At 49.5% G+C, this 13,576-nt stretch overlaps 1 protein-coding gene across 5 annotated transcripts in view; it reads left to right on the forward strand.

Annotated features, from left to right (window-relative positions):
- JADE2 (jade family PHD finger 2) overlaps positions 1 to 13,576 on the forward strand; it is a 54,860-nt gene that overhangs the window by 27,377 nt on the left and 13,907 nt on the right. For all 5 annotated transcript variants that reach the window (XM_015875775.2, XM_015875774.2, XM_015875778.2 and 2 more), the window contains exons 6-8: positions 6,820 to 7,031; positions 9,536 to 9,703; positions 10,626 to 10,742. In XM_015875775.2, the coding sequence (XP_015731261.1) occupies positions 6,820 to 7,031; positions 9,536 to 9,703; positions 10,626 to 10,742 (497 nt within the window). The remainder of the gene's footprint in view (positions 1 to 6,819; positions 7,032 to 9,535; positions 9,704 to 10,625; positions 10,743 to 13,576) is intronic.

A 13,576-nucleotide genomic window follows, 5' to 3' on the forward strand; every position in this document is an offset into this window, starting at 1 on the left:
CCCCCCCTACTGAAGCTGAGGGGCTGTCAGAGGCATCTCTGGGCTCCAGGATGGGGCTGTCTCTACTTCCACTTCCCGTTGCACACAGTCCTTTAGCCTCTAGGAAGGTGGCGGGCAGAGAACTGCCTTGTCCAGCTCGGTTGGGTTAAACTTGGCTGGTTTTATTTCTTCAGAGTATTTGGTTACAAACACAATCCCTGAAATGGTTTTCAGATGTGGGGCTCCCTGGTTGATGGATCACTTGAAGGCTGAGCCGGGGCTGGTGCCGCGGAAGCGGGGCGGGGATGCTCCAGCAGAGCCAGATGTGTGCTGGCCACATCCTTCCCATGTATGTGCCATGAGGCTGATGGGTACCAACCCAGAGCAGCTCCAGTGCTGCACCTGGCTCTGTGCAGGCTGCATGCTGGGCTGGCACTGCATGTGTATGGAGACACAGCACACAGACAGATGCACCTGGAGCTGATGTCAGGATGCAGCCAGTGCATTGCCAGTGATGCTCTCTGAGCTAGCTGCATTTTGTTCCTGCAGCTCTGTCATTCATCAGGCAGTAAGCTTTCACAAGAGCAGTCCTGGGGGGGTATCCATACAGAACAGGGACCGCAGTGTCTAGTGAGCTCTCTGTAATAACAACTGTGGATGGTAATAATGAGCCCAGGGGATTGCAGCAGTGGTAATGTGAAGAGACTCACTGCCCATCAGCTGATTCCTCAGTCCATTCTTGTTGCTATAAGAGCTCTGTAATTACTGTGTGAGCCTGAAATATGCTGGCAGCTTGGGAAAACAGTGTTTGCTGTGTGAAATCTACTGCAAATGTGGCTGTAGCCCAAAGCTGCGTACGATCTCTCCCCATCCCCAGCTCTCCCCTTTGCACATCAGGGCTGGCTCTGGTGCAGTTCTTGCAGTGCCCCGCACCTGAGGGGCACAGCTCTGAGTCCCTCTGGGGCTCAGCCTCTGCTTCCTGCAGGGCAGGGGCCATGGGGTGTTCAGCCAGGTGGGAAATGGAGCTTTTGTGCCCTTTAACACCTCACCCAGAGGGCTGCAGCGTGCGCAGGGTGGTCTGGAGGTGATCCGTAAATAGCGCTTTCTCCCGGAAGCCCTCGACATTAATGACATGCTGAGATTTCCAAACCAGCTTTGCTAATCTCTGAGATCATTGACATGACTTAACTGGAGAGCTGCAGCCTCTCCCCAAATTCAGAGAAGTCAGAAGTTATCTCCCAGCCTGAAGAGATATGCAGAAGTTGAAATTCTTCCTGGGTGTTTAGCTGAGCTGCTGTCATTGGGCAGTTCATGGGCACAGTGTGTCATCCACAAAGTATTCAGTGACAAAGAAGGAGCGTGATCTCTGACTGGCTCCTGAGCAGCGGTGGGGAGGAGAGCTGGAAAACACCTATTAGCTCATCCCAAGGCAGCGCTGATCACCGAGCACAGCACATGCCTTTTCCAGTCCTTTTTAGGTCACCTCCGAGGTGGAATTTTATCACTGGGATCAGATAAACCCCCAGATAGCTGCAGCTATCCACCGCTGCTGCTCTGTTCTGAGTTAGGTGGGCAGCCTCTCTGAAAAGGGAAAGTCTTTTTCACATAGAATGGTTTTAAATACTTCAAACCCATCCCCACCAGTTACGTGTTTCAGTAGCTGGGATGGTACTTGATGGAAATGCCCTGTTTAAAGGACTTCTGAGTGCTGGAGGTAAAATCAATATTTAAGTGAGCCTGAATGTTTTATTTGTTGCTGCTGCAATAGGAGACAGCACAAGAAGTGGGTCTTGAGGTTGCATGAATGAAACCCTGAACCAGTTTATGCACGCGCCACTGCTGGCAGCACAGGGCTGTCCTTTCAGGGTGAAACCATGCCCTGAGCCTTTGTTTTATTCTCATTAAGATTTTATGCTACGTGTTGCGATCCCCGTTAAATACAAAGCTGTGGGAAGAGTGGGGCTAGAGAGACTTCAAAGACCTGGGCTGAAAGATCCCTTTGCAGTGATCAGTGCTTCATAAAAACATGTGGAAAATCCTAAAGAAATTGCTAAAAACGTTGCCGGAATCAATTTTGCTGAAAGCAGAATAGAAGTTTCTAAGTATTCCCTTGACTTAATCCATATGGTGTATGCTGCTCACATATGCCCACCACAGTTTCTATCTTGGGAGCTGGAGGTGTTCCTGTTATTTTATGGCAGGAACATGCAAAGGTCACATTTATTGCTTTTGAAGCTCCAGGGGGAATTCATCACTGCATACTTGAGATATGTCTGTGTACTAATTAGATCATACCTCCCTCAGCGGAGGTGAAGTTGGTCAAGTAGATGTGCAATAAACCCGGGTTGGCAGAGGAGCTGTGGGGAAGACACGTTTACTTGAGCAGAGACTGCTGCTTAATGTACTGCGGGAGAGCAGGGATGCCCTGCCCAGGGCTGTCATCAGGATGTGGGACCCTTTTTCTTCAAGGCGTTGTGTTGGGTTCTAAGGGCAGGGCTGCAGGTGGGACGTCTCCAACAACACCACAGCACAACTGTGCCCAGCTGGTGCCACCTGCTTGTAGGTGCCCATCACTGTGCTGTGTGCACAGCTACTCCAGTATCTGTCATGTGAAGCTGTTTTGGTATTTTAATGTTTCGGACACAATTCCCTGCCGTGCTGTGGCTGAGAGAAGTAACCCAGTGCCATACTGGTGCAGCCAGAGAATACTGCAATGGGACTACTGCGGATGGACTGCCATGATGGGACTGCTGTGATGGGACTGATGCAGTGGGACCACTGTGATTGGGACTACTCTAATGGGACCGCTGTGATGGAACTACTGTGATGGGACTGCCGTGATGGGGCCTCTGAAGCATCAAAGGACTGCCTGTCCCCGGGGGGCATTTCCCAAGCCCATCACACAGGAGGATGTGCACAGGATGTCCCTTTTCTAGTGGGTTCCATTTCCTCTACTCAACAGCCCAGCTTTCCCCTTTCAAGTGTCTCCCCACATCCGACAAACAGGAGGGGCAGCTGATGTACAAAAGCTTCACTGAGCTTTCCACCACTCGTGTTGCCTTCACGTTCCTCAACCCAATCGGTTTCTATGTCAAGCCGTTGTTCTGCTGTTTCCATAAATTCCTTGCAGTAATTGCAGCAGTTCCCAGCAATCCTCAGCGTGCTGCTGCTGGGTGAAGAGGCTTTAATCAAAGTGCTCCAGGACAGCTCTGTCAGTGCGCAGCATTAGCGGAGGGAGACAGCAGATTATGAAGTGGCTTCTAAAACATTTTGTCATCGTCTTAAATTTGAGCAATAATTGATGTCGGTGGGTGGCATAAAGGGTGATAATTGGTTCCTGTAAATCTCTTAAGTGCATTAGCGGGCTATGTTTGTAACAAAATATCTCCAAGTTTCACTGCCTGTGTTCAGCTCACGCATGCTGCGTGGTGCTGTGCGCTTCGACAGTCCCACACCACGTTTTGGCTCTGTTTGTAAATAAGATCGATACGAGATGGATGTAGAACGGACCCATCTTCCAAACGCAGTGTGGGCTGTGGGAGGCTGTTGGGCTGCAGATGTGCAGGGCAGGAAGGCACAGCGGGGCTGCAGATGGTTCACCAGCAGCGGCTGCAGGGCTGGGGAGCAGCAAGGAGCACACATTGGGGTTTGTGTCACTGCCTGCCCTGGTGGGGTTCCCTGGGACACAGCCCTGGAGCTGGGCAGGAGCTGCATCTTTTTGCCCCTTGTGTTTCAAAGACATCTCTTCTTTTTTCTTTCTTCTTTTTTTTTTTTTTTTTGGTTTGTTTTGTTTCTTTGAAAATGGAGCAGTAGTTTTGTTTATGCATTTTAGTGCTGAAAAAGAGACTTCGAGGTGTAAGGCTTGTGGATCGACTAATGGCCCAGCCTGCAGCCCTGATGAGTCTTTGTTCATGAGCTGTTTCATCTCCAGGTACACTATGCAGGCTAAAAGGATTTATTGTTTCGGCAAATTGATTTCAGCAGAGTGCAGTTTAGTCAGAAATAGGTCTCTGTTCTGTGAGAGGTGGCTCTCCAGCTATTTTTCCTCCCTGCACGGTGAATAGGCTCATACCAGGATAAGGAGTAGCTGAGAATTCATTTAGTAGAATATTGCTCCTTCATGCCACATAAATTATGGCGTTGCAGAAATAATGATAGCGGAGGTAGGGAGCATGCAGAGGAAGTGTTGGGATGCTCAGGGTGGCTGCCCACGAGCACCCAGCTCTGGGGCAGGGATGGGGGAGGGTTTGTCCCAGTGGGGATCCCGCGGTGGCTGCACTGGTGCCTGTGCTCCCTGCGGGGTGGGAGCTCCTCCTGGGGCTGGTGTTGAGTCCCTGGAAATGTGGGAGGCAGCGGGAGCCAGAAGGAAGCATCGCTTTCTAGGGAAAAGGATAGGAAAGCCTCATTTCTGAGTATATGGGATAATGAGCATATTCTCATTTCTGTGCCTCGTGCCCTATAGAGCGTGACAGCCACATCTCCATCTGAAGGACCTTCCAGGAGCTTCATCTCCTGCTGTTAACCCAGGTGCCATCTATGCTGGGAGCATTTCAGTGGGGTGTTCTGTCCCTCTGCCGAGGCACTGAGCCACTCGTGGCTGGGTGTAAGGGGAGATAGGAAGACCCGCAGGTTTGGTGAGGTTCAGAGCCACATCTGAGAGTGATTGTTGTTTCTATGAAACGTGTTGGACCACAGTGATGAGCATGAGGATGCTGCAAGTCCACAGTCTTGGTTACAGCTCAAGCCAAGGTTGTGAGCTGAGGTTTACTCCTTGCACTTGTTCGCCTGGAGTCAGCCAGTGTATAACCAAGTGGATCTGAGTCTGGTTCTTGGCACTTCATGGCCTGGAGCAGGTAACACTGATATTGCATGCTGCACAGGCAGTGTTTTGGTGAAGTGTTTTTGGTTTTGCTTTTCGACGGGCCGCGATCAATACAGATAGTGTTTTCTCAGCCAAAAAAATGACAATTTTATGAATGGAGTTTAATAGCGGTGGCTTTATATGATGCAGAAGGAGATAAATGGAGCGCAAATGGGAAAGGAACTTCACCCTCAGGCCCCATTGTTTAGTGTTTCATAAGCGATTAATCGCTTCATCCCCATCAAGTGCAATTGTCAATTCAATAAGCTCCGAGGTATTCTGAATGGCGCTTGGCAAACGGATTCCTAATGTAATTACATCTAAACGGAGGGTGAGAGCGCGTGTGTGCGGGAGGGACGGAGTGATCTATATTTTTTTGGTGTGACAACGTAGCAAATACTTTGCTGTAAGCCGGTGAGAAAAGCCCTTCTGTTGTGGATGATGGTTTCACACGGCGCTGGGATGCAGCCTTTCCACTCAGTGTGGAATGGGAGCTGAGCAGGGGTATGGTAGACAACAACCTCCTTCTCTTGTTTTCTGCTGGTGCTTGAAATGTGGGGAGGAATGGGATTTGGAATAGTAAATTTGATATATATGTATGTGTGGTACAGGTTGCCTGGAGGGCTGTGGGTGCCCCATCCCTGGAGGTGCCCAAGGCAATGTATGGGGTCCTGGGCAGCCTGAGCTGGTGGGGGGCAGCCACTAGGGTGGCATGGCAGGGTATCTAGATGGTCTTTTAGGTCCCTTCCAACCCAAACCATGCAATGATTTTATGGAAATAACATTGATAACATTCCTTCCTACAGCAAGGGCATTGGGATGGTGTGTTTATGAAGACAACTGCTGAGGGAAAAAGTGAGCAGGGCTGGGGCTCCTCAGGCCCCACAAGCCCCACAAAGCCCATTGGCGGGGCTCATGGCTCCCAAAACAGGCTGGACCAGCTGTGTGTTGCAGTGCGGCTGCTGAGCACTTGGCAGGGAGCGATGGGGAGCGATAGGGAGCAGCGCTGTCTGTGGCAATGGGATCTCTGCCTCGACACAGATGTGTGCAGTGCCAGGCTGGGTGTTTGCAGAGACTTGTCAAGCCAGGGGAAATCGTGCCAAGGCAAAACATTGGGGAAGATCTGGAAGAGGCAGACAATGGTGCGTTTGCTTGCTGGTCTTGCCTGCGGGTCTCCTTTGCCCCTTGACTCAGATTTTTTGGCAGATTGGTGGGGGAAAGGAGCAGCTCAGCAGCCTCATCCCGCTGCAGAGCTCATCCCAGCACATGGACTGCACCCTGCAGCCCAGCAGAAGCCCAGCGAGGCAAATATTTCCTTGTACTCCTAATAACCGCACATCATTTCTTCCTCGATCCCTTTTCTCCTCTGTTCATAAAGGAGATATTGTCTTCTGTTGCCCTGTAGCAAGAGAGGTCCATGTGTCCACCGCTGGTTTCCATTAAAGGTACCAATACGGTGGGGATAACAGGCAGCACAACCGGTCTGAGCCCCCACTCCAGGTCTGGCCCTGTGCCCCTGGACTCAGCCAGTTAAAAACACTTGTTTGTCCGCAGTTCCAACCTTTGGCTTCTGTTTTACAGTTCCATTTAATTGGCCTTAAAAGGGTCAATATTCACAGTCTTAGCAATTAAAGCATTGACTTTGTGTTGCCAAAGCTTGTCTGAGCCCTCACTGCAGAAAGCATCTTTGCAGAACTTGTCTCCTTGAACGTTTAAGCTGTCAGACCTAATTATCCGCATTGGTTCAGCTGAATGGATTTCTCTCCTCGCAGCCAGCAGCAATATTTTGTTACTGTCTATGAAACATAAACTGTATCTTGAGTTAGAAGCAGCCGTTTTCTGAATCGCAGATCTTCCCACTGTGGTGGATTTGAAGTTTAGATTAGAGCTGAAGTCTCAAGTGCCCCCCAGCTTGCATGGTGCTGTGGGTGCTCTCAGGGTGCCGTGTCCCCATCAGAGCTCTGCTTTGTGCTTTGCAGAAAAGCCCGAGCTGGATGAGATCACCCTGGAGAGAGTGCTGGAGGAGCTGGAGACAATGTGCTACGAGAACATGAACATTGCCATTGAAACAGAGGAGGGCCTGGGCATCGAGTACGACGAGGACGTGGTGTGTGACGTCTGCCGCTCGCCAGAGGGGGAGGATGGCAACGAGATGGTGTTCTGTGACAAGTGCAATGTCTGCGTGCACCAGGTGAGCAGCAGCCCAAGAGCCACTTCCCTGAGCTGTGCTCCTGCTCCTCTTTCCTTCAACCCTGAGACCTTTTATTCCTCCTCCCCCATAAATGTGCTCATTGTTCCTTGTCCTTGCCAAGCTGTGGGATCCTAAGCACCTCGGGACAAGCAGCGTGGCTGCTGGCTTCCCTTCAGTCTGTACTCTGTATCGGGCCATTAGGACCTTCCAGCTCCACCAGCTTTGTCACACATCGCGGGGCTTCTGTCCCAGCTTCCTTACTCTATGAGTGTATGATTTCATTTTATTTCACTGCCTGGAGGAAAACATTTTATTTTCAGAATCGAGTGTAAAGGCTTCAAGCCTTTGCTGGAAGGAAGAAAGAAGAGAAGCAATATCTGTGGGCTCCTGTGCATACATGCTTGGAGCGGGGATGCATCCTGCTGCTGAGCATCCATCCCTACTGCGGGAGCTCCAGGGACACTTTGCTGGGTGGGCTCCAGTGGAAAGTGGGGCCCTTGGATGTCAGCTTCAGCCCCATGGCCTGGAGAGTATAAAGCAGAGCCACTTTTCAGTCTCCTTTCTGAGAAGGGTGTTTTGTTGGCCTTTTTTTCCCCCTGCATTTTCTCATCTTTTGGGCAGCTTTTCCATCAGCATTTCCTGGAGGTGGGAGAGTGCTGGAGATATGTATAGTTGAGAGAGGTGGGTGTTTTGAATGGTTTCCATCAGTGAATCAGATACCACAAAAATACCAGGATGATTTGGGGATGGTTTTGGGTTGGTTTCTTCCTTTTTCTTTCTTTATTTCTTTTTTTCTTTTTGGTGATTCTTTTTTAGTAAACCCAAGTAGAAATTTCTGGCCATGGGCTGACGTGTACCCATTGTGCAGCAGTGTGGGGGCCAGGCTCCATCAGGACAGACAGACAGACCCGGCAGCAGCCTTAGTACTGAGAGCAGCAAGATGCTGCAGAAGGAGATGCTGCGGGTTGGATTTAAAGGCTGTTGAAAAAAAATGGGTGATTTTATCTTGTTTTTGGGACACGCGCTCAGGTCTGAACCCCAGCACCCACCTGGAAGCTTTTAGATATCCCACCTCTGTCCCCCTTCACATAGCAACAAAATCCAGAGCTTCCAAGCCGGGGAGGGGCTGTGCTCAGATGTGCATGCTGGGGTTGTTTGTTTGGGTTTGCCTCATACCAAACCAGGTGTTTTATAAACATCTCTTATAGTAATGATCTGTCTGTCCAATTTGGAGGTGCTGTGAAACACATTTAAGTCTCTGTGAACCATGTAGACCTGCAGCCATCATGCTACCTCCTTTAATACTTCATTTCCCCAGTAGCATGTTCATTAAGTGACTCTTGCTCCATGGAAGTTACAACTATCAGAGTCCATCTGTGGTTTGGGGCAACTTAAAATAGTGCTACAAAGTCTCTCCCTGACCATGAGGGCTGAGCATCCCCCTTTCCCATGCTCGTGTGCCATGCTCATGTAATTACCTGTTATTAATCATCTCTCGTGATATAATAGCACAGGCATGAATTTCTCTACTGCTCTCAGAAACCCTCATTGCTGTGAGACATCCTGCAGCCTCATGTCAGTGGCCAAGGCAGTTGTCTGCCACTCTTTAAAACTCCTTAAGTACAAGTTATAGGGACCTGCTGGCTAAAGACTGTCCAGTTTTAGTGGTTGCTCTTTAATACAATCATAAGTTACTGCTGAAGTGGAAAGTATTTTATCATTATCATTATATGATAGAGCTTATCATTTGGCTCTTCCCCAAGTACGGAAGAGAAATATTTATTGAGCCCTTTGGCTTGTCTGTGCCGTGTGTTATCGCAGCAGGTCTGCTGGCTCTGCAGGCAGCACAGTCCTTTTGTTCTCTTCTGCTTCCCACCGTCTTGGCCACAGATATGTCCTCGTGTCCTTTGGGTTTATCACTCCTTCTCATTGAGGCTCCTCCCTTCTGATTTATATTCATTACTGTCAGTTTCCCCTTTTTACTTTTACGCAGTTGTTTTCACTTCCCCCTTTGGTCTGTGCTGGGTGTTTAACCAGTGTGGCCATCTTTCCCAACCATGGGGTTGTGGCTTCACAGCCCTCATTTACTCTCAAGGTAGATTCACCACCCCATGCCTCGTGGGATTGGTCAGCCCAAGGTGTTGGTTTTATGTTCTCATTGCCCATCCTGTGCACACAGAGCTGTTGTTGCAAACCCCACGTGGGCAGATGTTCGTATTGCGGAGCTGCTCTCACTGCTTTGCTCCCGTTTGCAGGATATAAAACACATTTGTACACTCAGTTTTTAACTAAAACCCAGGACATACTGATACAGCATGAGTAGCCATGTGAAAATAAGAACGCGACAAGGATGGAAGGACTTAAACTATCTGCTTTGGTTGCAGAGCAGCTTTGCTCTTTACCAGGACACCCAGATGCTGTAGTGATCAGACCTTGTTCCATGCTATGGGATGTGTGCTCGCTGCAGGATGGTCAGGTTAACCAACCTTACTCCTGTCTCACAGGCATGCTATGGCATCCTGAAGGTCCCCATTGGCAGCTGGCTGTGCCGGACCTGCGCCCTCGGCGTCCAGCCCAAGTGTTTGCTGTGCCCAAAGAGAGGGGGAGCACTGAAGCCCACTCGGAGCGGGACAAAATGGGTCCACGTTAGCTGTGCCTTATGGATACCTGAAGTAAGTAAGATGATTTCCAGCCTTCTCTTGAAATATGGCACAGACATGATTTCCAGGTGTAGCGGAAGTGCAAAGTCACAGCTTGAAGCAGTGATGGAGCACCTGGTGGGAAGGCAGGGCCAGCCCAGGGGAGCTCAGGTACATGCAGTGCAGCTGAGTGACTGGAAGGGCTGGAGCCAGGATCCACCCCTTCCCAGACCTCATTTAAAGGCTGGCAGTGGAGGCAAGTGGCTTTTGCTGGAGATCCCTGCCTGTGTGAGGTCTTCCAAAGGTAAGCAGACTTTCATCCTTCATTTCTTTTTCCATGGATGCTGTATTTGGGCTTGTCATTGTTTGCTGTAGCTCAGGGCTTTGCTACTCCACTATTATTGCTGTACTTTCCATCACAATATAGCGCTATACCAGGTCTGAGCTCAGATATCCATCAAGACTAATTCTTGTTGGGCTTATCAAGCTGAGGTTGGAGTCACGATGCCCATCAGGCTCCAAGCTGAGTGTTTAATTAGCAGCCAAGCAGCTCCCCGTTAAGAAGAAAACTGGAGGGTGCAAGCTGCTGCCCTGCTCATGGGAAGCACCCACGCTCCCCGAGGAGGGGTGAGGTTGGAACAGTCTGTGAAGTGTCACTTTGTTCTCCCGTGATGTGAGGTGCAAAGAGGAGTGCCAGTGAGGCAGGGATGTACCAGCATTCAGAACAATAAGGATAAACACCAGCTCAAACTGGCAGGCAGATGGATACAAAAGAAAGGCCAGAGCATCACCTGTATTTGTTTCTGGTTTTCATGTTGTTTTTTTACCCAAGTTATGAGTGACTTGAAAAATAAGAAACAAAATATCCACCCCTCGTTCTGACTGCCTCAGGTATCCCCTGTAAATGATTTGGGGTGGTAACAGGTATTGACTATGTCTTCTGTTTTGTGACCAGGTTAGCATTGGATGTCCTGAAAAAATGGAACCCATTACAAAGATCTCACATATCCCAGCGAGCAGATGGGCTTTGTCCTGCAGCCTCTGCAAGGAGTGCACTGGAACCTGCATTCAGGTATGTGAATCAGCAGTGAGGAAATTCAGGCCCGTTGGTTGTGCCTATAGCCACCAGAGGTTCTCGAGCTGTTGGTGGATGATATCCAGGCTGGGTTCATTCCTGGCCTGAGTCCCAAGAGCACACCTAACAAGAAGCATGAACACCAATCAGACATCATTAGCTATTGTTGCTTGCAATCTTTTAATGTATTGAGTGCCAGGAATCTAGATTAACTTTCTTTTGCGTAACACAGTGATGTTGCTGTGGTGACACTAATTACCAGGACAGCAGATGACCTTGGTTGGAGATAGGAACCCCCAGCGGAAGGGCTTGACGTGGCTGTCAGGAAGCCCATTTCTCATGGGATTTAAAGCCTGAGCATTTCACAAGCTTATGGGGATTGGATGTGAAGCCTTTCTCGAGGGGGACAGCAGGAAGCCTCAGGATCAGGCAGCCCCTCTCCCCACCCACCCCCAAGCCTGCTGGCTTGCAAAATAGAGTATTTACTGCATATTACATTCCCAGCTGTTCTCCTGTTTTGCTGCACCTAAGCAGAGCACCGCAGACATCCGATTTCCTGCTCTTCCCACAGCAGCAGCATGCTGACGAGGTGGTGAGGCGTTCAGCTAAAAGCAGGAGCTCAGAATTCTTCTCTTACAAAAGTGGGACAGAGCTTTGGGGCTGTGCTCTCAGTGCAGGAGCTTTGCTGGGTCTCTTGCATGAAGCTTCTCTCTGGTGGTCCCAGAGGATGGGCTGGGATCTGCAGCTGTATGGTGCTGGTGCTCATGCTTTCCTTGGCAGACCAGACGTGGAAGCAGTCTTGGCATGCAGCAGGGAGATGGAATAGCCATTAAGCTTTGAAAAATAGGGAGAAAGGTTTGGATGCGTCCCAATCTCAGCTAATCAGCTCCTGTACAGCACTGGGAGCTGCACCATGGAGGTGGATGCGTGTGGCAGTAAGTACTGGAGAGCAGAGCTGGTGGCAGGAGGGTGATGGAACAGGGCTACAGGCTCTGCTGCGTTGGTGTGACTGCCTCAGGTTTAATACTTTAAAGGGAGCTATTTAAAAGCAATCCCCTTAGCTTGAAATGAAACCTCACAATACTTCTTTAAATCTCTAGTGTTGACTCACTTCTTTTTTTTGATGGTTCTGGGTGGATCTGCTTATTCACCCTGCCAGATGGAGATACTGTGTCATAGCGGCAACTGCTTTCAAAGAACGGAAGGGCAGGGAGAGGAGGCAAACAGGCTTGGCAGCATCAAAGAAAATTCAGCTCCTCCAGGGCTTCATCCTCGCAGCACTGGCATTACGTGTTAGCAGTGCAGTCCATGGGACTGCATGGATTTGCATTAAATGTCACCTGAAATGGAACAGGGGCTTTACCGTCCGATGTGACTTCATGAGGCTGTCAGCAGAGTGTCTGCTGATGCCACCTGAATGCTTTCAAGGTGGATTTTGCTTCAAGGAGGAGAAAGAAGCAAGCAGTGCCTTTGTTTGAGGATTTGTGGAGTAAGTCAGCAAGCTCACTTGTAGATAAATAAACACGTTCTGTATGCATCAGAGGTAGAGATCTGTGTTTTGAGAGCTGATGTTTATGGAGCATATTTTTGATTAGTGCCTGTTTATACAGGTGTAATCTAACTACCTTTGTCAGCGTTTTAGGTTTATGACACAGCTCTGAGAGGAGAGGGTTGTTTGCTGTTAAAGCATTCAGCTTACACTCCTGGCAGCAGGAGCTGATGCTCCAGGTGCCCGCAGGCTGCAGAAGGTCCTCACTGCTTCCAGGGCAGGTTTATCTGAGTGACTGGAACCAGGCTCAGCCAGAACAAAAGGCAATGTGTCTGGAAGGGAGCTGGAAAGCAGGAGCTTGTCAAACCCAACAGGCAGAGGGGTAACAACAGTCAGAATTCTGCTTCAGAAGCCTTCACTGGCTGTCAGAGACCAATGTGAGGCATCTCTGTGTGTTGAGGTATTTTTTCCCATCCAGATTTGACCACCAAAAGGGAAGCATATACCTTCTGCCCTCTGCACCTTTCTGTGTCTCTGCTGTTTCTGCTTGCACATTGCTACTTTTCTTGTTTTTCTGGTAGGAAGCTGTAAACCTGCTGTAGTTGATCCAGTGCTCCCTTGTGCTGGGCGTAAGTAATACAGCCCTGAAAACACCCTTTTTCCATCCCCTCTTAAGGGGAAGTCATGACTTTATGTGGTGGTTCTTGTGGTCAGACATCAGGATATACCAAGGAGCACTCGGTATCCAGCAGGAATTTTCTTGTTTGCATTGCTGAACTGCAAGAGGGAGTGCCAGGAGCTGAGATCTGTGCAGCCCGTGTCCTGACACTCTTGTGGACAGAGGAACCTGCTGCCCTCCTCAATGGGAACAGCAACTGTCTCTTCTAGAAGAACTTAACTTTCAGGACAGCCCAAAAAGCTGCATCTCTGTTAACTGGTGGCAATCTTCTGCAAAGGACATCATCTTTTGCTGACGTCATCCAAAAACTTGAGACCTGGGAGCAGGGGAAGAGCAGTGTGGGTGCTCACTGACATCCTGAGCCCCAGTGTGAAGTGGAGCCCTGCCATCACCTAAGGACACAGGGGCTGAAACTGCATTTTCTGTCTGAAAAGTGCCACCAGGAACCAACCCATCTGTGGTCACTAAAAATTACATGGTGTTTCTTTGTGAGGATGTGGAAGTGTCATATCTGATGGCTTGGCTGGGGTTCAGCACTGGTAATTGGTTTTTCCTTCCTAAATTTCCCTTACAGTTCTGATGGAGTAGCCACTTCCTTCCACTTCTGCCTCGGAACTACAGTGTAGCACCACTGTAAGCTGTTAAACATCTGCTGGGTTTCAT

The sequence above is a fragment of the Coturnix japonica genome, chromosome 13 (genome assembly GCF_001577835.2).
Source record: "Coturnix japonica isolate 7356 chromosome 13, Coturnix japonica 2.1, whole genome shotgun sequence".
Taxonomy (NCBI): Eukaryota; Metazoa; Chordata; class Aves; order Galliformes; family Phasianidae; genus Coturnix; species Coturnix japonica.